The sequence below is a fragment of the Xenopus tropicalis genome, chromosome 9 (genome assembly GCF_000004195.4).
Source record: "Xenopus tropicalis strain Nigerian chromosome 9, UCB_Xtro_10.0, whole genome shotgun sequence".
Lineage (NCBI taxonomy): Eukaryota > Metazoa > Chordata > Amphibia > Anura > Pipidae > Xenopus > Xenopus tropicalis.
This window is the reverse complement of record NC_030685.2, coordinates 3,283,288-3,310,664: the sequence shown is the minus strand read 5'-3', so window position 1 is coordinate 3,310,664 and position 27,377 is coordinate 3,283,288. Positions and strand designations below refer to the sequence as shown.

The 27,377-nt window shown below is 44.5% G+C and overlaps 2 protein-coding genes across 2 annotated transcripts in view; one reads left to right on the top strand and one right to left on the bottom strand.

Annotated features, from left to right (window-relative positions):
* The window catches only part of h2ac14 (H2A clustered histone 14), a 1,193,713-nt gene that overhangs the window by 941,649 nt on the left and 224,687 nt on the right, over positions 1–27,377 (top strand).
* LOC101735263 lies at positions 209–23,577 on the bottom strand. The gene is made up of 7 exons (XM_031893311.1): positions 23,140–23,577; positions 22,892–23,029; positions 22,665–22,794; positions 20,501–22,189; positions 12,395–14,181; positions 2,957–5,569; positions 209–1,904 (listed from the first exon to the last, which is right to left on the bottom strand). Exons 1-7 carry the CDS (start codon positions 23,254–23,256, stop codon positions 561–563), a joined length of 7,818 nt encoding a protein of 2,605 aa, XP_031749171.1. The 5' UTR covers positions 23,257–23,577; the 3' UTR covers positions 209–560.

Sequence of the window (27,377 nt, the reverse complement as noted above, 5' to 3'; positions counted from 1 at the left end):
GGGTGGGAAATGCAGCAGCTACTGCTAAGTTTCAATAATCAAAAAAAATACCAATAAAATGACATTAAATAAGGCATCAGTGGGGTATGTGTTTTTAAATATTTATTTCAAAGAAAAACAATTCAACTAGCTCTGTAAGGGCTCTGGCACACGAGGGAGTTTAGCTGCCCGTGACAAATCTCCCTTGTTGCGGGCGACTAAACTCCCCGATATGACATCCCACCGGTGAAAATGTAAATCGCCGGTGGGATGGCATACGCGGCGTGGCGATTTGCGGAAATCAACAAAGTTGCCTCGAGATGCAACTTCGGAGATCGCTCCGCCACGTATGCCATCCCACCAGAGATATGACATTCCACTTACATTTTTACCGGTGGGTTGTCATATCGGAGAGTTTAGTCGCCCGCAACAAGGGAGATTTGTCGTGGGCGACTAAACTCCCTCATGTGCCAGAGTCCTAAGTGGAGAAGAGCGTCAACAAAAACAATATGGTATCAACAATGATACCTTAAGAGTACTAACCCCCTTAGCTCAGCGACCAAGCTTTTCAACACAAAGACTTATAATCCTTCAAAACGGGATTCCTCTTCGTCATCTGTATGTTCAAACAGAGCTTCAGCTTCAGCTGCTGTGAGGTTATCGGCATAGACATTGTCATCGCTGAGTTGGCAGTCATCACTGCTGTCATTCTCGTACAAAGCGCTGACCTCACTGCCATCCATAGCGTTACTGATGCCACATTTCTTGAAGGCGTGCCGCACCATGTCCTCTGGAATATCTTCCCATGCATCTCGAACCCACGTTGCTATTAATTCTAAGCCGGGCTTCATTAGGTTTCCAGTCAGTCGGGCTTGATCAGACGACATCCATTCGTGCCACTTCTTTTGCACGCGGTCTTTGAAAGGTTTAGTTAAAGACACATCGAGGGGCTGCAATACAAACGTAAGCCCACCTGGAATAGCGGCCAAAGTAACTTGGGAAGAATTTGCCAACTCTTTTACGTCATCGCACGTGTGGGCTCTGAACATATCCCAAACTAGCAACGATGGTTTCTTCTGTAACGCTGCTCCTGGTCGGCCGTTCCAAATTTCTTCCAGCCATTTTTTCGTTCCGTCTTCATCCATCCAGCCTTTCACATGGGGGCGCACTGTAATTCGCAGTGGGAATTTGACCTTTTTCGGCAAGGTCTTTCTTTTGAAAATAACGACAGGCTGCAGCTTAGTTCCGTTAGCCAAACACGACAGAATGACTGTGAAGTGGTTTTTTTCATTTCCTGTGGTTCTGAGGGAAATCGTTTTGTCTCCCAAACTTGCCGCCGTTTTGTTGCTTGGAAGATCAAAAGTCATAGGGATTTCATCCATATTCCCAATATCTACCAGGTCATAATTATGAATCCTTCTTTGTTCTATGATGAATGATTGGAATGACATCACTTTTTCTTCAAGGTCTTGAGGCAACTTCTGTAAAGTTCTTTGTCGCAAACATAGTTCAAACCTATTCATGAAGCGGGTACACCATCCTGCTGACGCAACAAATTTTTCAATGCCTGGTGCTTTATATTTGTCGTCCTTCGCCATTTGAAGGGCACGTAAGCGAATTCCCATGCGTGTTATGCAGTCACCATTTTGACGACATTCCAGAACCCATTCGTGCAATTCATTCTCTAGAGCCCCATAAGAAGTAATTAAACCACGTCGCGCTTTTTTAGTCTTTGGAATCTTTTCCAAGCCAGCCTTCATTTTCCGCCACTCCCTCACTTGTTTTTCGTCAACACAAAATTCCTCACTTGCGATGCTGTTATTGCTTTCTTCTGCCCTTGACACAACCTCGAGTTTAAAAGCAGCTTCGTATGACCTGCGTTTTTGTTTTGGTGCAGGATTGGTGGTACCGGTATCCATTTCTAACTGGATAAAAAAAGAAGACTTTGAAACGGAACTTTACAGTTCTAGATCAGCAACATACATAATATAGTAAACAATTACCATTAGTGGGTTTTTTTTTTTTTTTTTTTAGAACAAAGGAGCTCCGACTAAATCCAGAGCACTTTTTCTTTTAGCTCTGATTCAGAAGACCCAACGTTGTCTGAAACTGCTAGCAGGGCTCACTGCGCGGGAGTCTGTGTGTGAGGTTGTAAAGCAACATCCAAAACCGCCAGCAAGCACTGCTGGCAGTTACAGACAACAACGCTGACTCATCAAATTCAATAGAGCGGCAGATCTGAACCAGAGCACCTAGAAACAAAAGGAAAGTGTTCTGGATTTAGTGTGAGCTCATTGTTCTAAAAAAGTTTAGATTCACATAAAAGTATTGAACCAGTAATTATAGTGCCGAAAGGTATTTACGGTACTTGACGATTAAAGACGTCTGACAGGAGCCAGATATATACCAGTACTGAATGTGTACTGTAACTTTAAATAATAATTTACACTATTCGCCTGTATTAGCAATGCTGATCACATGATATGGATATACCTGATCAGCATTGCTAATAATAGGAAATACTGTAATTAGGTACTAATTATAGATTGATTAAAGTTAAACACACATGATATATGTTTAACTTCAATCAATTATTCCTAACTATAATTAGGATCTATATGCATCCAATATAATTGGAGCCGTTATATTATATTTACTGTATATAGCAATATAGCATATATATGAATGGCAAGTACCGTGGAAAAAGAGGCCACGAGTAACTGAAGTGGCGCGTGACGTCACAAAAATGCACATTACGATTTTATTGATCAGAAAGAAATGTTTGCCGTATGCCTGATTTGTCACACTGAGAACAAGCTTATGGTTTTCCTCTTGTGTGAATCTGAAAGTGCACTTTTAGACTACTGTTATGTATAAAACATTTCCCACATACAGAACAAGAAAAAGGTTTCTCTCCTGTGTGGATTCTATGATGATCTCTAAGGTGTGATCGGACTGGAAAAAATTTCCCACATACCAAACAAGGAAACGGTTTCTCTCCTGTGTGGGTTCGTCGCTGATGGACTTTAAGGTCTGAAGAAGTGTAAAAACATTTCCCGCATTCAGAACAAGAAAAGGGTTTCTCTCCTCTGTGGATTCGTCGTTGATGGCCAGAAAGGTCTGATAAAATGGCAAAACTTTTCCCACATTCCAAACAAGAATAAGGTCTCTCCCCTGTGTGGGTTCTTCGCTGATGGACGGAAAGATCTGATGAAGTGTAAAAACATTTCCCGCATTCAGAACAAGAAAAGGGTTTCTCTCCTCGGTGAATTCGTCGCTGATGGCCAGAAAGGTCTGATGAGCTGGCAAAACACTTCCCACATTCAGAACAAGAAAAAGGTTTCTCTCCTGTGTGGTTTTCTCCATGGATAGTAAGTAGTATTGCAGTGAAAAAACGTTTCCCACACACAGAACAAGAATAAGGTGCCTCCCCTGTGTGGGTTCTTTGATGATCTTTAAGACGTGACCGGACTGAAAAGCATTTCCCACATTCTGAGCAGGAAAAAGGTTTCTCCCCTGTGTGGATTCGTCGTTGATGGACAGTAAGGTCTGAAGAGGTGAAAAAACATTTTCCACATTCAGAACAAGAAAAAGGTTTCTCCCCCGTGTGGGTTCGCCTCTGATGGACATTAAGGAGAGATGAAGTGGCAAAACATTTCCCACACTCAGAACAAGAAAAAAGTTTCTCCCCTGTGTGAGTTCTCTGATGTTCTTTAAGTTTCGATTGGTATGGAAAACATTTCCCACATTCTGAACAAGAAAAAGGTGTCTCCCCTGTGTGAATTCTCAGATGGACAGTAAGTTCTGATGACGTAAAAAAACTTTTCCCGCATTCCGAGCAAGAAAATGGTTTCTCCCCTGTGTGGGTTCTCTGATGCACAGTTAGTTTTGATGAAGTGAAAAAACTTTTCCCACATTCAGAACATGAAAATGGTTTCTCTCCTCTGTGGCTTCGTCGTTTTTCTCCTTTGTGAGTTCTTTGATGTTCTTTAAGTTTATGTCGATATGAAAAACATTTCCCACATTCGGAACAAGAAAAGGGTTTCTCCCCTGTGTGGGTTCTCTGATGTTCTTTCAATTTAGATTGATATGAAAAACTTTTCCCACAATCAGAACAAATAAACAGTTTCTCCCCTGTGTGGATTCGGCGTTGATGGACAGTAAGTTCTGATGACGTGAAGAAACATTTCCCACATTTAGAGCAAGAAAATGGTTTCTCTCCTGTGTGTGCTCGTCGTTGATGGACCTTAAGGAGTGATAATGTGGCAAAACGTTTCCCGCACTCAGCACATGAATAAAGTTTCTCCCCTGTGTGAGATCTCTGATGTTGTTTAAGTTTAGACTGATATAAAAAACATTTCCCACAATCAGAACATTTAAAAGGTTTCTCTATTTGGTGGGTTCTTTGATGTTTAGCTAATTTTTTCTTATTACGGAAATGCTTATGGCACTCATTGCAGCTGTATTTCCTAGATAAAGTACTTGTTGGTATATCAGATTTATGGGGGGACGTACCAGGATTTTTAGCACATTTACTGCCCTTTGTTTTTACGGCATTTCTAACTAGGCTGCATCCCATCGTAGAAGCAGATTTATTGGTTTCCAGTATTGATTCTGGAACAGCAATAATTCTGATATCAGAACGGTTTCCTTCTTCAGATGAAGCCGCCTCCTCTTTTATATTCTGAGATATATAATCCTCTGCCGAGCTGTTATTCAGGCTGCACCCCATGATAGGAGTAGGTGTGTCTGTTTCCTGCATCTGTTCTGTAAGGGGATTAATGCTGCAATTGGAATGGTTTCCCCCTTCCCATGCAGCTGGTTCCTTCTGAATAACAAATGATACATTATTATTTGGCGAGTTGTTATTCAGGCTGCGGCCCGTGATAGGAGCTAATTTATCTGTTCCCTGTATCTGTCCTGTAATTGTACTTAGTTTGCAGTAATTATGATCTGTTTCTCTTATAAGCAATTTCTTCCTAATACTATCTGATGTATCCTTAAGGAACAAGCTGCTATTCACGCTCCGCCCAATCAGAGTCAACGTGTCTGTTTCTTGTTGTTGTTCTACGAGGTGGTTTTCCCCTTCCCATGAAGCCGGTTCCTCTTTAGTAACAACCGATGTATAATCCTCTGCCGAGCTGTTATTCAGGCTGCACCCCATGATAGGAGTAGGTGTGTCTGTTCCCTGTATCTGTTCTGTAAGGGGATTAATCCTGCAATCTGATTGGTTTCCCCCTTCACATATAGCCGCCTCCTCTTTAGTAACAACCGATGTATAATCCTCTGCCGAGCTGTTATTCAGGCTGCACCCCATGATAGGAGTAGGTGTGTCTGTTCCCTGTATCTGTTCTGTAAGGGGATTAATGCTGCAATCTGATTGGTTTTCCTCTTTGCAGGAAGCTGGTTCCTCTTTAATACCCTCCGATATATTCAGACTGCACCCCATGATAGGAGTAGGTGTGTCTGTTCCCTGTATCTGTTCTGTAAGGGGATTAATGCTGCAATCTGATTGGTTTCCCCCTTCACATGAAGCCGCCTCCTCTTTAATCCCATTGGCCGGTGGGAGCTGTTCCGCTGGAGAAACATCAGGGTTTGTGAGATTCCCATCATTATTACAACATAAAGTTGCTTCCGTATGTGCTGTAACATCGCTCCCATCTTTATACTCACAGGCTGCTAAAGGGAAGGATAGAGACTGTTATTTATGGCTGATCTAAAAAATATTAAAATCATCTGGCAAACAATGTTTAAAGGGGAACTCCACCCAAATACTATATATAATATATAATTTCAACAGCCAAAACCTTGTCCCCCCTGTAGACACACAGGAGACACCCAAGGAAAAGCACATGGGTGTCGGAGCTTACATCTTTTACTGCGATCTAGAGGCAATATTAACCCTATCCGCACAAGGAACCCCCCCCCGCAGCCCACATCATGCACCTTAAATGCACATTATCATGTATGTTTGTAGGCAAGACAGATTCATTGTTTTCTACACAATGTCACAAAATGTGACAATAAAACCGCTGTCTGTCTGTCTGTCCCTTTCTGTTCGTTGAGTCTGACTCTCAAAACAGTTTAATGGGAGTCAGGTATAAAGGGTTTACATTAGGAGTAGGATATTCAGGTTGGAATGTTGGGAGGGATTTCAGCCCAGCCCTGCACAATGTATTTCCCAAAATAACACGCAGACAACTCTGATAGCTGGTTCCTGTGCCAAGGGTGATTAACTGGGTATAAATAGGTGCCCCTACTGACATTAAAAACAGAAAACATCCTGCATAGATTCTATGCTCTGTATATGATGAAAACAATTACTCACCCAGTGGGCGGAGCTGCTGGGGCTCCTCCTCCTCCTCTATCCCTTCCCTGTAAAGGGCCTTGTTTCCTTTTATATACTCCCACTCCTCCAAGGAAAAATAGATGGAAACATCCTCACACCTTATGGCAACCTGGCACACACAATGTTACAGTCATCCCCCAGCCAGAGAAAGGGATTATCATACACTGTTACTAAACAATAAGGGGGGATTGGGGGGCCGCACCCACCTCTCCAGTCAGCAGCTGGATGATGTTGGAGATGAGTTCCAGGATCTTCTTGTCATTTTCCTTCTGGGCCCCCAAACCCACAGTTGGGCTCATCTCAGGGAAGATGTAGTGCTATGTATTGAGAGGGAGAGAGAATGATGAGTGTCTGTACAAAGGGGGTCTCTCTGCTGTGTTACACAGACGGTCTCTTCTCACAGTGCCCCCCTCACCTCTCCAGTCAGCAGATAGATAATCTCCTGTGTGAGATTCAGGATTCTCTCATTACGCTCCTCATTTTTATCCTTCTTCCCCATCACTGGGTCACTCGCTTCCTCCCACATTCCCATTGGCTCCTTGTGGGAGGGAGGGGCCTGGAAGTGGAATTAAGCAGTTACACATTTCTATAGGGGATTATTCCCAGCAATATCCCCCAAACGAATTACAGGGGCCCGGACCAACAGAATCCCATTAAATCTCCCTACAGTGAGGCCCCTCCCCTTATTTCCATGCTCAAAGGGAAAGTGCCAGAGGGGGAGGATTTAGTCCATGTTACACTATGAAACAATCCGCAGGGAGCAGATTTTATTCAATCGATAAAGGACTTGGAGAGCAACACAAGCACCATAAAAGTTCATGGAGGAGCCAAATAAGGGCTGTGATTGGCTATTAGGGGCCTCTATGCACCCTATCAGCTTACAGGGGCTTTATTTGGTAGGAAATGTTTTTATTCAACCAAAACTTGCCCCCAAGTCAGGAATTCAAAAATAACTCCCTGGTTTGGGGGCACTGAGAGCAACATCCAAGGGGTTGGGGAGCAACATGTTGCCCCTGAGTTACTGGTTGGGGATCACCGATCTATGGGGAGATTATTCAGAGACAATCTGCAACTTGTCTTTATTATTATTTTTGTTTTTTTAATTATTTAGTCTATGTTGTTTTCTTCAGTTTGGCATTTCAGCAGCTATCTGGTTGCTTGAGTGTAAATTAACCTGGCAACCAGGCAGTGGTTTGAAAGAGACAGAATTATGAATAATGGAGGGACTAAAAAGAAAGATAATAAAGACAATAAAACTGGAGCCTCGCAGAATAATAGTGGTTTGGCTGTTGGGGTCAGTGACCCCCATTTGAAAGTCAGAGGAGGAAGGTAAATAATTGAAAAACTATATCAAGTATACGTGATGGTTGAACGTGATGGACGTATGTCTTTTTTCAACCCAACTTACTGTGTTACTAAGTAAAAAATAAACATGGATTGAAAACTTGCTAAAACCTGTCCATTTTATTAACTACAAGGGGAGCCGCCCCTTTAAGAAACAAACCATTCAGTCTGGAAGATTGTGAGCAATAAGGCAGGGAATAGAATAACTAGTCTAGCCATGGGCTGAACTACCAATCCCACAATCCCCTGTTAAACTTCCCTCTAATGATGCAATGTCTGCCAATCAACACTTTCCCTTTCCTGCCAAGAATGGGCCCCTCAGTGCTTCCCCTCAGGCTGCAGGGGGGCCTTGGTACCAAATGGGAGAGGAATTCACTTATGGTGGGTGGGTTGGGCTTGGAGCTGCCACAGAAACTGCACTGACTCAGTAGCAAAGTGTCCCTGGGAATCAGCTCATGTGTTGGGAACAACAAGGTAACACTGCTCCTTTAGTGCCACCATTAGTGCAGCCCCGCTCCCTTACTCACCTCTTTCCCACACTGCTCTGCTGCCTGTAGCTGTGAGGGAGGGAACTGAGGAGCTGGGACACTCACTCATTGGCTGGGAGGGGAATGTGGGCGGGACAGAGAGCGGCGGAGAACAATGATTGGATCAGTGAGCACAAGGGCGGGAGAATGAGTTAGGGACGGAGGGAAAACTCACAGACTGCATGGGACACTCACTCATTGGCTGGGAGAGGAATGTGGGCGGGACAGAGAGCACATCAGAGAAGAATGATTGGATCAGTGAGCACAAGGGCGGGAGAATGAGTTAGGGACAGAGGGAAAACGCACAGACTGCATGGGACACTCACTCATTGGCTGGGAGAGGAATGTGGGCGGGACAGAGAGCAGCGGAGAAGAATGATTGGGTCAGTGAGCACAAGGGCGGGAGAATGAGTTAGGGACAAAGGGAAAACTCACAGACTGCAGAGTTAGGGACAAAGGGAAAACTCACAGACTGCAGAGTTAGGGACAAAGGGAAAACTCACAGACTGCAGAGTTAGGGACAGAGGGAAAACTCACAGACTGCAGAGTTAGGGACAAAGGGAAAACTCACAGACTGCAGAGTTAGGGACAAAGGGAAAACTCACAGACTGCAGAGTTAGGGACAGAGGGAAAACTCACAGACTGCTGTGTAAGTGTAAAAATGACAAACGAGTTTATTCGGTCACAAAGTTGCACAAAACCAGTAACTAAGGCAACCAAGCAGCACTAGCAGCTGAGGTGCGGTTGCACTGACACACACAGGGTTAAAGCCCTGCTACATACCGTGATTGCACGCTAGTCAGCACATCCAGTCGCTAAACCTGAAACTTCTCAGTGCCTGTGGAGTGAAAATGAAGTTGCATGGAATTCTGGGATATGTAGTTTTTCTAATCTCCCACATGACTCCACTCAAAGGCGCTTATTGGCCATATAGTGTCAGTGCTGCAGTGTCCCCTCCCCCAGGCTACAGTGTAGGGTTAGAGAACTTACAGTACCAGTGGGAGTAGCTGTGAAGCACAATCAGCTGCTGCTACCCCGGGGGGCCCTACCTGCCCCTTCCCCAGAGCAACTTTTATATGTTATAGAATGACTCATCCCTAGCAACTTTGCAATTGGTCTTCATTATTTATGTTTTGTGGTTTTTAAATTATTTGCCTTTCTCTTTGCAGCTTTCAAATGGGGGTCGCTGACCCCGGCAGCCAAACGCTATTGCTCTGTGAGGCTCCAGTTTTATTGTTGTCGCTACTTTATATAACTTAATTTTTTATTCAGCCCCTCCCCTATTCATATATCAGTCTTTCATTCAAACCACTCCCCGGTTGCTAAGGTAATTTGGACCCTAGCAACCAAACAGCTGCTGAAACTCCAAGCTGGAGAGCTGCTGAACAAAAACTGAAATGATTAAAAAAACCCACAAATAATAAAAAATGAAGACCAACTGGTTTATCCGAGCACAGAGACTGCCCGCAGCATAACTAGCTTACCGGCCTGTCATTTCTGCCCCCTCTGATGCCCCCCATGGTGCCCCTAAAGCACAGTATCAAGACATGCCTGCTGTGGGGTATTTAACCCCTGCCCCCCAAGACCTTCCCCCTTACTTGTGGATGATCGTGGAGCCTTCCTGCTGCCAGCTGTGGCCCTCCAATGCCAATGGGATCTGCCGCGCCTGCCCCCCAGGTAACACATTTGCACCCCTGTTACACCCGCACAGCACACTAAGGGGCCGATTCATTAAAACACGAGTTCAAATCCCGAATGGGAAAAATTCGGATTGGATACGATCATTTCTGAAGATCGCAAATATCACGAAATTGCTTCCGAAAAAAATCGTATTAGTCACGATAATATCGTATTGGCGATCCGAAAGTCACAAAATTTTCGTACCAAACAGTCGTAAACAGTGGCAGAACCTTTCCAATTTTTACGCACAAGTGTACGAAAAAGTCGTGCAGGCGCCGAAAAATTCGGCGAAAATAGACTCGGAGCATTCGAGAGCGTTTGTGGATTAGTAAATACGCCCCTTATTGTACATTTTTGCTGGCGGCTTTGACTTTCCCTTTTTTCCCCACTTATATTTGTGACTTTGCCTTTATTTTCCATTTTTCTCTTTTTCGTGTTGCTTGTTATTTCCTGGCGCTTTTGCTTATTGATTGTTCTCGGTTCTCTCCTTATTGCGCTTTGCTTCTTATTACTTTTTACCGCTTGCGTTACTTTTATTCCGCTAATAGTGAGGAGCAAATTTGTTTCCACATTTCGCCAGCGGCTAATTTACAAATTCTCCACAAAAAAAAAATTTGCTGGGGTAAAAAAGCAGACGAGACAAAATTTGAAGTATTTGAAGTAAGAAAAAAAATTGTCGCACGGCTATTCTTTTGACACCCGTGACTATTCTTTTTTGATGCTGGCGAATTTTTCCGCTGCAAATTTTTTTATCCATTTCGCGAAACACGGAAACATTCACCCATCACTAGTGATTAGTTATTCTCAGGGTCGGACTGGGGGGTGCAGGGCCCACCGGGGCTCCCGCGTCCCCTAACTCCCCCCCCCTCGCAGGGGCCCCCCTAACCCCCCCACCCGGCGTCCTCCCCTGACCACCCATAAATTTAACGATTCAGGGGAGGAGCGCTTGGGCAGAGGGAGCGCAGCATGGGTCGGGTCTGGGCCGCTGGGGCCCACCAGGATTTTTCCCGGTGTCCCAGTCTGACCCTGGATATTCTTAGCTTGAACCACACAACATAATCACGTTTATTATTCTATGGCATTTTCAATGGTTTCATTGAGTTGGTTATTCAGGTGTGTCGCTGTGCTTGGATAAACCGGTGTGTTATATAGAGTAATAAGGAGACAAGAAATCCTGTGTTTCTTTTGATAGAGAACTCAGTGCAGCGTTTCTGTGAGTGCTTATGGCTGTATTTACATAGACCTTTCTGATAAAGCTTACTTCCCCTTTAATCACTTTTGACCTAGTGTGTTTTATAGTGTGCTTTGTTTTTCATCTTGACTTTCTATTGCCATATAATGTTACCATGAACTTATGTTCGTTTTCACTTACATGTCTATTGTGTTTATGTTTCATAATGAATGGTGTGTAATAACATTTATAGAGCTCACAAGGGAAAGTACCAACTACAAACCGACTGTGTTTAATGCTATTCTGTTCAGACATTTCATGCTTTTGTTTCACAATAATTCAGTATAAAATAGATTTAAAATTAAATCCAAACATATTTAAACCAATTGTAGTGTCACAAAGGGGAGAGGGAACAAGCACATCAGCAAACTCCAAAAGGGGAGGGATAAAGTGCATTCATTTCCATAAGGGGGCGGGGCACCAGTCACTTTGATGGAAATGGGAGATTTGATGAGTTGTGTAAATGCATCACTAGTCCTGATGCCCCTTCTGAAGGAGTCAGCTGCCTTTGTACATTATACAGTGAGAGACAGAGTGTAGTGGCACCCAAAATTCATTAAACACAGCAATAGTCAGAGGGAATTTTAGGCCCAAATACATTTTTTTATGCCGTTTCACAAAGTTTATTGCGAAACGGGACAGATTCACTTATCACTATTGTCTACATCAAGACAAATTTAGAAACCAAGTGCATTGCTGAAGAGGGTCCCCACCCTTCTAGAGTTAGCCAAGAGAATAGCACCCAAGCAGAAGAAACCCCAGTCCTGTAGTGAAAAAGGGAATTATTTTTTAAAATTATTTTATCTTAATGGATTTGGAAATGGCTTTGTCGTAATTGAGAGCTTTCCTCACATAGGAACATGGGAGATCAAAAAAGTAATGCAACAGCTTCAGGCAAATACTTTTATGGCAAAATTATAAAGTACAATGTTCTGATGGTTGTGATAAAAAGTCACACAATTTTAAAAACTCCAATATTTATTACAAATTTTGACGGTGAAAAATTTGTGAGTTTACAAGCTCATAAGTACTAGAAAACTTGAACAATTTGAATTGAATAGTTTAAATTTTGCCCCGGTGAGCTCTCATTGGACCTCGCAAACTTTGAGATGCTGAAGTCTTAAGTTCGAGTCTTTTTAGCTTAATAAATACTTGATTTGAAATTATAATTAAAATTTGTATTAGTGCAAAAAAACCCAAATTGTACTTAATATAAGAACATTGATAAATCTTTTCCAAAGTGTTTGGCCACTACAGAATTTGGCCAATAGTCACACAAGCTTATGGTTTCACCCCTGTGTGAATCTGAAAGTGCATTTTTAGAGTACTGTTACGTGTAAAACATTTCCCACACTCAGAACAAGAAAATGGTTTCTCCCCTGTGTGGGTTCTGTGATGGTTTTTAAGGTCTGATGGAAATGAAAAACATTTCCCACATTCAGAACAAGAAAACGGTTTCTCCCCTGTGTGGGTTTGTCGTCGATGGCTAGTAAGGTCTGATGAAGTGGCAAAGCTTTTCCCGCATTCAGAACAAGAAAATGGTTTCTCTCCTGTGTGGATTCGTCGTTGATGAACGTGAAGTCCCGATGAAACGGCAAAGCTTTTCCCACATTCAGAACAATAAAAAGGCTTCTCCCCTGTGTGAGTTCTGTGATGATCTTTAAGGCGGGATTGGTTTGAAAAACATCTACCACATTCTGAGCAAGAAAAACGTTTTTCCCCTGTGTGGATTTTTTGATGATCTTTAAGGCGTGATCGAATTGAAAAACTTTTTCCACATTGCAAACAAGAAAACGGTTTCTCTCCTGTGTGGATTCTTTGATGGTCTTTAAGGTGAGATTGGTTTGAAAAACATTTCCCACATTCAGAACAAGAAAAAGGTTTTTCCCCTGTGTGGATTCTCTGATGAACTTTAAGGCGAGACTGAATTGAAAAACCTTTCCCACATTGCAAACAAGAAAATGGTTTCTCTTCTGTGTGGATTCGCCGCTGATGGCCAGTAAGGTCGGATGGAGTGGCAAAACTTTTCCCACATTCAGAACAAGAAAAAGGTTTCTCCCCTGTGTGGATTCGTTGTTGATGGACAGCGAGTTCTGAGGAAGTGGCAAAACGTTTCCCACATTCCGAACAAAAGAAAGGTTTCTCCCCTGTGTGAGTTCTCTGATGATTGTTAAGTTTTGATTGGTATGGAAAACATTTCCCACATTCAGAACAAGAGAATGGTTTTATTCCTCTGTGGGTTCGTCGTTGATGAACCTTAAGGAGTGATAAAGTGGCAAAACATTTCCCGCACTCAGGACATGAATAAAGTTTCTCCCCTGTGTGAGTTCTCTGGTGTTCTTTAAGTTTAGATTGGCAAGAAAAACATTTCCCACAATCACAACAAGAAAAAGTTTTCTCTTTCTTGTGAGTTCTTTGATCAAAATGTTTATGACACTCATTGCGGCTGTATTTCCTACATAAAATATTTTTTGTTATGCAAGGTTTGAGTGGGGACATTTTAACATTTTTATCATATTTATTGCCATGTGTTTTTAGAAGGTCCATGATAGGAGTAGGTGTGTCTGTTTCCTGTATCGGTTCTGTAAATGCATTAATGCTGCAATCTGATTGGTTTCCCCCTTCCCATGAAGCCGCCTCCTCTTTATTAACAATCACCGTATAATCCTCTGCTGAGCTGTTATTCAGGCTGCACCCCAGGATAGGAGTAGGTGTGTCTTTTCTCTGTATTTTTTCTGTAAGTCGATTAATGCTGCAATCTTTATTTTTTGTAGTTTTGTCTATGTTGCAGTAATTATGGTCTGTTTTCCATAAAAATAATTCCTCCTTATTAGCATCTGGTGTATCCTTTTGGAAGCAGCTGCTATTCCGGCTCCGTCCTATGAGGGTTGATGTATCTGTTTCTTGTCTTTGTTCTGCAAGGTGATTTCCCCCTTCCCATAAAGCCAATTCCTCTTTAATAACAACTGATGTATAATCCTCTGCTGAGCTGTTATTCAGGCTGCACCCCATGATAGGAGTAGGCGTGTCTGTTTCCTGTATCTGTTCAGTAAGGGGATTAATTCTGCAATCTGATTGGTTTCCCCCTTCCCATGAAGCCGCCTCCTCTTTAATCCCATTGGCCGGTGGGGGCTGTTCCGCTGGAGAAACATCAGGGTTTGTGAGATTCCCATCATTATTACAACATAAAGTTGCTTCCGTATGTGCTGTAACATCGCTCCCATCTTTATACTCACAGGCTGCTAAAGGGAAGGATAGAGACTGTTATTTATGGTTAATCTGAAATATGATTGGGCAATTTAGGGGTTTTTAACAATTACCGTACTCACACTCACAGAATTTAATATTGAAAAGACCGTTTTACCCATTTTGGATTCGTTAGGACAAGCACTTTCCAAACATGTTTGGTTTCCTGGGGTAAACCAGCTATTAAACTAAAAACAAAATATCAACAAACAACTATAAACCCAATTTTGCTGCCGAGAATCACATTCCTTTCCCTATACACAGATATGTTTTGAGTGGAGGACCCCTTTATTAGCACAACTGAAACAACACCAGCCTTCTCTTCTGAATTGCTGAACTACCGGACCAAGTGTAATGAAAGGAGAAGGAAAGATATGATTACTGGGGATAGGCACCCTCAGTGATTGTAATCACTTACCTTATACCCCATGCCAGTGCTCCTGTAAGCAGAAAACTACACCGTCCCGGGGTACCTCTGTGAACCTCTTCCTTCTTCTGTCTTTGCACTGCTTGTGCAGTAGAGTAAAAAGACGAACTTTAACAAAAGACAACTTTTCACTCTACTGCGCATACGTTGGCCCCGGGTTCGGGAAGAAAGAAGACAGAAGGAAGCGTATCGTTTGCGCGTGGTTATCCCAAGCCGGTGCTGTTTTCTGCTAAAAGGGGCCTAACATCCCCCAGTGATTGTACCTTTTCTTCTCCTTTATTCCAAGATATTCCATTAGGTATAGTTCATAGAATCTTCTGGTTGGAATGTTGGGTTCCCAACACAGCATGGAGGCAACTCGTACAGATCTGTATGATAGCTGGGTGCCTGTGCCGCGGGGGATTAACTGGGTATAAATAGGTGCCCCAACTGGCATTTTTCACCTGCCTCCAAAAATATCCTGAATCAATTCTACGCTCATACGGACAGCATTAGCATTCCACCAAAGGTTTAACCAATTTTACCCCACTATCATCCTTTCCCATAACCTTTCTTATTAACACATCAACTTCCTGGATACAACCATCTACATCAAAAATGGAGCCATAGAAACATCCCTATACCAAAAACCAACAGCCCACCCTGCATAGGACAATTTTCTTCCTTATAACACAAAAAAATCAGTTGATTTTAGTCAGGCTCTGAGATACAACCGGATCTCCTCAAACCTTGAAAACCCAGTCAGGGTTACCATCAGCAGGTTACTGAAGATCAATCCTCAGAGCAACTCAGATACTTAGAGACACACTCATTGAATACAAACAAATGACAGACAACAACAGGGAACCTACAGTAGTCACCTACAACCCACAGATGAACATTATAAGAATAATAATGGAAATATTCACCTGAACTATCTCTCCTGTCTCAAGTTGGCCATACACGTACCAATTCCAACCACTGTTCACAGGAAAAATCGTTTGTTCACTCCACTGACGTTCAGGGCTGAATTGTCAGATATGGAGGTAGAAACAATAGGGATTCTACCTCGACGCAAACTTTCCTTCAACGGTACCTGATCGAAATCTTTTGTCCTGTCCGATTGGCGAGACGACTGATATTTGAAGCTTTTGCGATATCGGTCGTCTCATCGATCCCCCATACACGCAACGAATATCGTACAAACAAGGTTTCATACTATAATATCGGTGTGTGCATGGCCGGCTTTATAGACAAGCTCCCAGTCTGAGGAAAATGATTGTTAGAAATCTCTTCCCCAAACAACTGAAGTAGAAACATTTCCCTGCAAATACATCCTGTGCAAAGATCACATTACAATACCAAATGCACAAAAAGTCTACACCATTCACAACTGCTATTCATGTGCTTCCCCCAATGTGCTGTACACGGTCATATGTACTAAATGCCCTACAGGAGGAATGTACATTGCAGAAACAGGGCAAAAACGACGCACAAGGATGAACCATCACAGACATAAGATCAAGATCAAAGTGTGTGATACACCAGTGGGGCAACAATTCTGCAAATGAATCCTGATAAAAAAAGGCAGAATCTTGGCCAAGTCCCAAACCGAATCCTGGTCCAGTATAGGAATCACTTCTACAACACTTTGTATGTGTTTGCTTTTTATTAGTAAGCAACCATTACTCACCCAGTGGGCGGAGCTGCCAGGGCTCCTCCTCCTCTTTTATTCCTTCCCTGTAAAGGGCCTGGTTTCCTTTTATATACTCCCACTCCTCCAAGGAAAAATAGATGGAAACATCCTCACACCTTATGGCAACCTGGCACACACAATGTTACAGTCATCCCCCAGCCAGAGAAAGGGATTATCATACACTGTTACTAAACAATAAGGGGGGATTGGGGGGCCGCACCCACCTCTCCAGTCAGCAGCTGGATGATGTTGGAGATGAGTTCCAGGATCTTCTTGTCATTTTCCTTCTGTATGACGGAGCCAGGGGCATGCAGGGCCCCCAAACCCACAGTTGGGCTCTTCTTCTTAGGGATGACGTAGCCCTATGTATTGAGAGGGAGAGAGAATGATGAGTGTGTAACGCAGCAGAGAACGCAGCAGAGAGACCCCCTTTGTACAGACAGACAGTCTCTTCTCACTGTGCCACTCACAGTGCCCCCCTCACCTCTCCAGTCAGCAGATAGATAATCTCCAGTGTGAGATTCAGGATTCTCTCCTTCCGCTCCTCATTTTTATCCTTCTTCCCCATCACTGGGTCACTCGCTTCCTCCCACATTCCCATTGGCTCCTTGTGGGAGGGAGGGGCCTGGAAGTGGAATTAAGCACTTACACATTGAGGTTATGTACAATATTCGGTGCGTGTAGGTGAGTTAATGAGGAGACTGATATCGGCAAAAGCCTTGGATGTTGATCATCTTGTCAATCACTCAAGGTGCCAAACACTGGCAGTAGGTTGATGCTGAATCAGACGGGGGCAGAATCCTATTGTTTGTACCTACAGGTCTGATGATTCAGCTCGTAACATAAGTGGATGATCGTTCCTGTAACCAATGGTCGCACATATACGGCGCCTTAAGGCAAAGTCCCTTCTATACAGGTAACAGGGGCGGAGTCTCCTTTAACCCCAGTGCAGCCCCCACTTCCCAGCCCAACAGCCCTTTGGTTTTGCAGAGGGGGGGCATTTGACAGACCCCCTGGGGTAAACTGTTTCCCCCCCACTATGTAGCCCCAGTGGGGGTGGGGGCTGGGTAATGTTGTGCTCGGTGCCCTGTGTCTTTTTGTGCTGAGAAGGGATTATGGGGAAAAGATGCTTTACCTTCATCCCTAGCGCTACAGGCAGCTCCTCCCTCTGCTTGTCATGTAAGGAACAAACCCTTCCCTCTGGGTAACACTGCTCCTTTAGTGCCACCATTAGTGCAGCCCCGCTCCCTTACTCACCTCTTTCCCACACTGCTCTGCTGCCTGTAGCTGTGAGGGAGGGAACTGAGGAGCTGGGACACTCACTCATTGGCTGGGAGGGGAATGTGGGCGGGACAGAGAGCGGCAGAGAAGAATGATTGGATCAGTGAGCACAAGGGCGGGACACAGAGTTAGGGACAGAGGGAAAACTCACAGACTGCTTGGTAAGTGTAAAAATCACAGTAACTAGTAGAGTTTATTAACTAACAAAGTTAAACTAAACAACTAACCGTGGCAACCAATTGGCAATAGCAGCCTAGCTGAAGTTTCACGGACACATACAGAGTTCAATCTATGCTTCATATTGGGAATGTGTTGAAACTAAGCCGGAGACTTTTTGGTTAATGGAAAGTTTTAACGTTGCAAGGAATTCTGGGATTTGTAGTTTTTCTAATTTACCTCAGCTTATTGGGGAGGCACAGTGCTGCCTGTGTTGCTGCATTGCATATATAAAGGTACATAAAAGGGCTGATTTAAGAATATAAATGTAATTCTGACCCCCGTCCATCATGTTTTTCCCACACGGTGCCGGTAATTAGTGTAATGGCGCCACAGGCAATGTTATAGTGCATGAAATTGTATTTATGTAGCAGTTTGGGGGTTTTGTCCCCACTATAATATGATTTTCTCACGTTCTCAATGAGATTTGCGCATCGGGATTCAGTTATAGTGATGTTACACTCTGCGTCCCACTTTGGCCTATTAGGGACTTGTTGTCACTAGAGAGTTTTACCTGGTTTACATTTTCTTTTGGAACGTTATCCTTTAGTAGAATTAACCCTTTGAGGTTTAAGGAATTAAGTCTCCAAGAGTCTTTCAATGTCTTTCAATGCAGAGGGGGCGGGGTTAGAAAGCAGTGGAGGCTACTGATATCTGACGAATTCAGGTCGAGGGCAGACCATTTTTGACACAGTAGGAACTCCAATGGGAGATTTAGCTGGTCGACCAATCGATGATAGGGTTAGATAACTCCACAACCAATGGAACAGAAGGACAATTGATGATGAGGAAAGACTATTTCTCTTTATGCGGAGATCCCACTGTCAAATACCAAGATGTTTGCAAAGGTAGAGTTCATAATATTTCCAGCATCTCCAGAATCAAGGAAGGCTTGTGAGTCGACAGTTCCGGAAGCTGAGACCGGACGGAGACCAGGAGTCTATGGGAAGTCTTTTGGGGAGAAGGTCCAATGCTGCCCAGATAAGACTCCCCAATCTCAACTCGATGTTGGCATTTCCCTACTTCAGAGGGCAGTTGTTGGCAAAATTAGCTCAGGAAGGTCTCTAGAGACAAAGTTATCTCCTACCATGTCAGACTTCCCTGCCACTAGGCGGCGACATTGCCTCATTGTTCCACGTGGTCTCTGCAGCCAGAGTTCGGAATTTAATGATGTGACACTTATATAAATTATAATCATGGGGGCATATTGATAAAAATACACATTTGTGAGGTTTTTCTACTTCGAAACTCAAAATGAATAAAGCACTCGAATGTCTGCTTATTATACATTCAAGTTTTTCTATATTAAAGGAATAGAGTCATGGGGAAACATGTTTGTTACAAAACCCATCAGTTATTAGAGCTTCTCCAGTAGAATCCTGCATTGTAATCTGTTTTTCCCATGGGGCTAGACATATTCTTCATTTCCCAGGGTGCCATAGCCATGTGACCTGCGCTCTGATAAACTTCACTCACACTTTACTGCTGCTCTGCAAGTTGGAGTGATACCCCCCCCTCACCCCCAGCGGCCGATCAGCAGAACAATGGGAAGGGAGCAAGATAGCAGCTCCCAGTAGGTATCAGAATAGCACTCAATAGTGAGAAATCCAAGTCCGGCTTGGGACTCCTCCAGTTACATGGGAGTAGGAGAAACAATAGGTTAGCTGAAAGCAGTTCTAATGTGTAGCGCTGGCTGAAAGCTCAGACTCAGGTACACTTTACCGCTGCGCTGCAAGTTGGAGTGATATCCCCCCCCCTCACCCCCAGCAGCCGATCAGCAGAACAATGGGAAGGGAGCAAGATAGCAGCTCCCAGTAGGTATCAGAATAGCACTCAATAGTAAGAAATCCAAGTCCGGCTTGGGACTCCTCCAGTTACATGGGAGTAGGAGAAACAATAGGTTAGCTGAAAGCAGTTCTAATGTGTAGCGCTGGCTGAAAGCTCAGACTCAGGCACAAGGCACTGAGATGGCGCCTACACACCAATATTACAGCTACAAATACATTTGTTGGTTCAAGAATAAAATGTTAAATGGCAGAGGGAATTATTTGCTGTGTAACAGTGCAATCTATATATAAAGTACAAGTCATGATAGAATGCGTTTAATAAATACCTGATTTGAAGTAATTCCAGTTTGTGAAAAAAACTCGAATCGCAGTAAACATTAAAATACAAACATTATATCTGCCCCATCGTTTTCAGCTGCTACTGAATTTGGCTAATAATAACAAACACTCATTTTCCAACTGGAAAATATATAAACCTTTTATATATATGTATAAGACTGTACCGATCAATCAGCCCGACACGTCTTTACAAAATTTAGACTCAAAACCCAGAATATTATCTGTTGGGGGGAGGGGGTGATATATTCCAGTGTCTGGGAACTAAGCATGAAATGAGGTCCCTCAGTTCCCAATGGGGAGCCAGAGCTGTGGGAGGAGCATTATGGGAACCTGTCTTAGCATCACCTGTGTCCACAAGTGGCAAACATGTTTTCTTCATGTCTGGTTTGTACAACATTTCACGCAATGACAAGAAGCTTATGGTTTCCCTCTTGTGTGAATTTGCAAGTGTGATTTTAGACTGCCGTTACTTGTAAAACGTTTCCCGCATTCAGAACAGGAAAATGGTTTCTCCCCTGTGTGGGTTCTGTTATGATTTCTTAGGTCTGATGAAGTAAGAAAACGTTTCCCACACTCAGAACAAGAAAAACGTTTCTCTCCCGTGTGGGTTCTGTGATGACTTTTTAGGTCTGATAGAGTGAAAAAACATTTCTCACATTCAGAACATGGAAATGGTTTCTCCCCTGTGTGAGTCCTGTGATGACTTTTTAGGTCTGATGGATATGAAAAACATTTCCCACATTCAGAACAACAAAAAGGTTTCTTTCCTGTGTGGGTTTGTTGATGGACTTGAAGTGCGGATGAAGTGGCAAAACATTTCCCACATTCAGAACAAAAAAATGGTTTCTCCCCTGTGTGGATTCGTCGTTGATGCACAGTAAGTTGTGACGAAGTGGCAAAACATTTTCCACATTCACAACAAGAATAAGGTTTCTCCCCTGTGTGGGTTCTATGATGAGTTTTAAGGTGGGATTGGTTTGAAAAACATTTCCCACATTCAGAACAAGAAAATGGTTTTTCCCTTGTGTGGATTCTTTGATGATCTTTAAGGCGTGACTGGACTGAAAAACATTTCCCACACTGCAAACAAGCAAATGGTTTCTCTCCTGTGTGGGTTTGTCGTTGATGGATAGTAAGGTCGGATGAAGTAAAGAAACATTTCCCACATTCGGAACAAGTATACGGTTTCTCCCCTGTGTGGATTCGTCGCCGATGGCCTATAAGGTCTGATGAAGTGAAAAAAGATTTTCCGCATTCAGAGCAAGAAAACGGTTTGTCTTCGGTGTGGGTTCGTCTTCGATGGACAGTAAGTTCTGATAAAGTGAAAAAACATTTCCCACAAACAGAACAGGAAAAAGGTTTCTCCCCTGTGTGAGTTCGTCGCTGATGGCCAAGAAGGTTTGATGAAGTGAAAAAACATTTCCCACATTCAGAACAAGAATAAGGTTTCTCCCCCGTGTGGGTTCGTCTTTGATGAAGGTTAAGGTATGATAATGTGGAAAAATGTTTCTCACATTCAGAACAATAAAAACGTTTCTCTCCCGTGTGAATTCTCGGATGCTCCACAATAGGAGCTAATTTATCTACTTCCAGTGTCTGTCCTGTAGTTGTATTTATGTTGCAGTAATTATGGTCTGTTTCCCATGAAAATAATTCCTCCATATAGGCGTCTGATGGATCTTTAGGGAGGCAGCTGCTATTCAGGCTCCGCCCCATGGGCGTCTCTGTTTCTTGTGTTTGCTGTGCAAGGTGATTTCCCCCTTCCAATGAAGCCGCCTCCTCTTTAATAACAACTGGTATATAATCCTCTGCCGAGCTGTTAATCAGGCTCCACCCCATGATAGGAGTAGGTGTGTCTGTTCCCTGTATCTGTTCTGTAAGGGGATTAATGCTGCAATCTGATTGGTTTCTCCCTTCCCATGAAGCCACCTCCTCTTTAATCCCATTGGCCGGTGGGGGCTGTTCCGCTGGAGAAATTTCAGGGTTTGTGAGATTTCCGTTGGTACAAAAATCTGCCCCTTCAGCCCCAATCTTGCTTGGCTCATTATTATAACATAATGTTCCTCCCAGATCAGCTGGAATCTCTCTCTTATCTTCATATTCACCGTCTGGCAGAGATACAAAGAGGGACATTTAACCTATTGTACCATGTAATGGATTAAGGAGAAGCAGAAATTTAACAAGCTTTTTTGTCCTGAAAACCCTGGGGCAGATAAAATTACATGGGGGGTATCTGCACCGCTGCAGTTCCTACAGCAATCAATCAGCAGCAGGTTTTTATGAGAACAGTTAGAAAATAAATGCACACGTCTCATGCTATCCCTGTGCCTCCTGAATATCCTTCATTTACACACTCTGTAACTTGGCCCCGCCCATCTACTGCAATGAGCTCCCACAGCATCATCGAAATACAAAGGGAATGAGAAAGAGATACTAAGGGCACCGGTGGGGTTGTTACTTTTACTGATACAGGTCTGATGCAATCATAAATCCAGTTATAGTGTCCCATTAGCCAATATGTGTATATGACTGTACTGTTACACACGGGGTTCTGATACTTGGTGCCCTGCACCCATTACTCACCCAGTGGGCGGAGCTGCTGGGGCTCCTCCTCCTCCTTTATCCCTTCCCTGTAAAGGGCCTTGTTTCCTTTTATATACTCCCACTCCTCCAAGGAAAAATAGATGGAAACATCCTCACACCTTATGGCAACCTGGCACACACAATGTTACAGTCATCCCCCAGCCAGAGAAAGGGATTATCATACACTGTTACTAAACAATAAGGGGGGATTGGGGGGCCGCACCCACCTCTCCAGTCAGCAGCTGGATGATGTTGGAGATGAGTTCCAGGATCTTCTTGTCATTTTCCTTCTGTATGACGGAGCCAGGGGCATGCAGGGCCCCCAAACCCACAGTTGGGCTCTTCTTCTTAGGGATGACGTAGCCCTATGTATTGAGAGGGAGAGAGAATGATGAGTGTGTAACGCAGCAGAGAGACCCCCTTTGTACAGACAGACAGTCTCTTCTCACTGTGCCACTCACAGTGCCCCCCTCACCTCTCCAGTCAGCAGATAGATAATCTCCAGTGTGAGATTCAGGATTCTCTCCTTCCGCTCCTCATTTTTATCCTTCTTCCCCATCACTGGGTCACTCGCTTCCTCCCACATTCCCATTGGCTCCTTGTGGGAGGGACTGGCCTGGAAGTGCCCCTGTTGGTAACACACCAGTTAATGACAGAAGCAGTTGCCTATTTATATAAAGCAGCCAATCAGAGCTCTTGTTGCACTACAACTCCCAGCAGGAACCCCAGATACCCTTCAGCTGTTGGGCGCTGGGTGCAAGTGATTGGCTGCAGGTCGGGCACGGGGGGTATAAAGTGTCTCCATCTTGCCCAGTGGGTAACACAGCAGGTAAGGGCAGGGGCAGTATTACTAATATAGCAGCAATGTACTTACCCTTACATTTCTATTCCCCTCTGCCCACTTACACCCCAATCTGCCCCAATCCCCCACTCCCATCCCAGCCTGCTTCCCCCAACCCACCCCCTTATGTCCCCCCAGGGTCACCAACCCTTATCCCTACTATTCCCCCACTCTCCCTACCTGCCCCTGCTGCCCCCCAGTATGTATAGCTGCCCAGCTGCCCCTATTTGCCCCCTTCACTCACACAGCTCTGGGCTTTATCTGGGGCAATTATTAGCCCAGCTGCCCCTATTTGCCCCCTTCACTCACACAGCTCTGGGCTTTATCTGGGGCAATTATTAGCCCAGCTACCCCTATTTGCCCCCTGCACTCACACAGCTCTGGGCTTTATCTGGGGCAATTATTAGCCCAGCTGCCCCTATTTGCCCCCTTCACTCACACAGCTCTGGGCTTTATCTGGGGCAATTATTAGCCCAGCTGCCCCTATTTCCCCCTGCACTCACACAGCTCTGGGCTTTATCTGGGGCAATTATTAGCCCAGCTGCCCCTATTTGCCCCCTGCACTCACACAACTCTGGGCTTTATCTGGGGCAATTATTAGCCCAGCTGCCCCTATTTGCCCCCTGCACTCACACAGCTCTGGGCTTTATCTGGGGCAATTATTAGCCCCAGCTGCCCCTATTTCCCCCTGCACTCAAACAGCTCTGGGCTTTATCTGGGGCAATTATTAGCCCAGCTGCCCCTATTTGCCCCCTTCACTCACACAGCTCTGGGCTTTATCTGGGGCAATTATTAGCCCAGCTGCCCCCTATTTGCCCCCTGCACTCACACAGCTCTGGGCTTTATCTGGGGCAATTATTAGCCCAGCTGCCCTATTTGCCCCCTTCACTCACACAGCTCTGGGCTTTATCTGGGGCAATTATTAGCCCAGCTGCCCCTGTTTGCCCCCTGCACTCACACAGCTCTGGGCTTTATCTGGGGCAATTATTGGCCCAGCTGCCCCTATTTGCCCCCTGCACTCACACAGCTCTGGGCTTTATCTGGGGCAATTATTAGCCCAGCTGCCCCTATTTGCCCCCTGCACTCACACAGCTCTGGGCTTTATCTGGGGCAATTATTAGCCCAGCTGCCCCTATTTGCCCCCCTGCACTCACACAGCTCTGGGCTTTATCTGGGGCAATTATTAGCCCAGCTGCCCCTATTTGCCCCCTGCACTCACACAGCTCTGGGCTTTATCTGGGGCAATTATTAGCCCAGCTGCCCCTATTTGCCCCCCTGCACTCACACAGCTCTGGGCTTTATCTGGGGCAATTATTAGCCCAGCTGCCCCTATTTGCCCCCTGCACTCACACAGCTCTGGGCTTTATCTGGGGCAATTATTAGCCCAGCTGCCCCTATTTGCCCCCCTGCACTCACACAGCTCTGGGCTTTATCTGGGGCAATTATTGGGAGAGGAATTCACTTATGGTGGGTGGGTTGGGCTTGGAGCTGCCACAGAAACTGCACTGACTCAGTAGCAAAGTGTCCCTGGGAATCAGCTCATGTGTTGGGAACAACAAGGTAACACTGCTCCTTTAGTGCCACCATTAGTGCAGCCCCGCTCCCTTACTCACCTCTTTCCCACACTGCTCTGCTGCCTGTAGCTGTGAGGGAGGGAACTGAGGAGCTGGGACACTCACTCATTGGCTGGGAGGGGAATGTGGGCGGGACAGAGAGCGGCGGAGAAGAATGATTGGGTCAGTGAGCACAAGGGCGGGACACAGAGTTAGGGACAGAGGGAAAACTCACAGACTGCAGAGTTAGGGACAGAGGGAAAACTCACAGACTGCAGAGTTAGGGACAGAGGGAAAACTCACAGACTGCAGAGTTAGGGACAGAGGGAAAACTCACAGACTGCAGAGTTAGGGACAGAGGGAAAACTCACAGACTGCTGTGTAAGTGTAAAAATCACAGTCACTAGCAGAGCTTACTAACTAACAAAGTTAAACAAAACAATGGCAACCAATTGGCAATAGCAGCCTAGCTGAAGTTTCACAGACACATACAGAGTTCAATCTATGCTTCATACTGGGAATGTGTTGAATCTAAGCCTGTAAAAGCATGTCAAGTTTTGAAGTTGCAAGGAATTCTGGGATTTGTAGTTTTTCTAATTTACCTCAGCTTATTGGGGAGGCACAGTGCTGCCTGTGTTGCTGCATTGCATATATAAAGGTACATAAAAGGGCTGATTTAAGAATATAAATGTAATTCTGACCCCCGTCCATCATGTTTTTCCCACACGGTGCCGGTAATTAGTGTAATGGCGCCACAGGCAATGTTATAGTGCATGAAATTGTATTTATGTAGCAGTTTGGGGGTTTTGTCCCCACTATAATATGATTTTCTCACGTTCTCAATGTGATTTGCGCATTGGGATTCAGTTATAGTGATGTTACGCTCTGCGTCCCACTTTGGCCTATTGGGGACTCGTTATCACTAGAGATTTTACCTGGTTTACTTTTTTTTTTTTTACTTTTGGAACGTTATAGTAGAATTAACCCTTTGAGGTGTAAGGAGTTCCGTCTCCCCATGTGAGAGTCCCGCTGCCATTTGTATGAATGATAGAGAAGCCGCTGTACAGACTGGAGCAGCGTTAAGGCGGCCATACATGTGCTCGCTTGGCTCTTCTCTCTTCGCCTACAGGTGGGCAATATCGGGTGAATTTAGGCAAATTCGGTCGTTTGGCCCTGGGGTTTGATCAGACGGCCAGATGTCGGGCAGGCCCGTCGTTTGTGCCCCTACACAGGCCAATAAGCTGCCGCGTCGGTCTAAGACTGATATGGCCCGTGTGTGGCCACCTTTACTCTGGTATATAGTTGAATAAATGGCAGTCGTTCATGAAGAAATGAAGTAAAATCAGAAAATGTTTATTATACTAACACATAATACAATAGCCTTACGCGCTTCTTACCTTACGGTACTTGATCACGAGCCTATTAATAAGTACCGCAAGGTACGAAACGCGTAAGGCTATTGTATTATGTGTTAGTATAATAAACATTTTCTGATTTTACTTCATTTCTTCATGAATGACTGGCTTTTTTCCAAGTTTGTGATTTATCCATGATGGCTCCCTTAAAGGAGACATATCCTATAAATATTAAGAATGTACCAGGGAATTATACTCCTCTAGATATAGAAGGGTTGTGCTAAGAAAGTTGTGTTTCTGACTGATTTATTGAGAAATTCCCCCAAAATCTCACTAGCCCCGCCCATCTGTGCCACTTCCTGCTGGCTGAATTCTCTGGATGAGCTGGGGAGCCGGCGGCCCTCCGTACCCTGCACTGTAGGATAGGAACCAATCAGCAGCTAGGCTGACCTGATAGGGAACTGAAGCCTGTCTGTGCTTGTGTGAGTGCAGGGCTGTGATTGGCTCTCCCCCTCCTACTGTGCTTCTGGCAGGGACCGTTAGGACACGCCCACCCCTCATGTGAAACCCAGACAGGGACCTGAGAGGATCTATAGGGAGCTCCAATAAAGGGGCCATTGTTACAGATAGGGTTAATGTTTAGCCCAAAGGGAAACCAGCACCGGATATTATACATAATTGCCTACAGGGTTAGGGGTTTCCCATTTATCCAATATGTCTCCTTTAAGCAGAAGGTCGGGGGCATGAGCAACTGGGCCCATCTATACTACGGTACGGATATTAACAGACTATTTACTTATGAGCATATGTTTCTCTTTATTGCATTTAGTTGCACCATTACTCTGCCCAAAGCCACGTGTATCTGATGACAGCCCAGTGATAATGGGCACTAACAGCCGCATGTTTTCGACAAATGTTGCCCAGATAAGGCGCCCCGATCTCACCTCGGTGTTGGCGTTTCCCG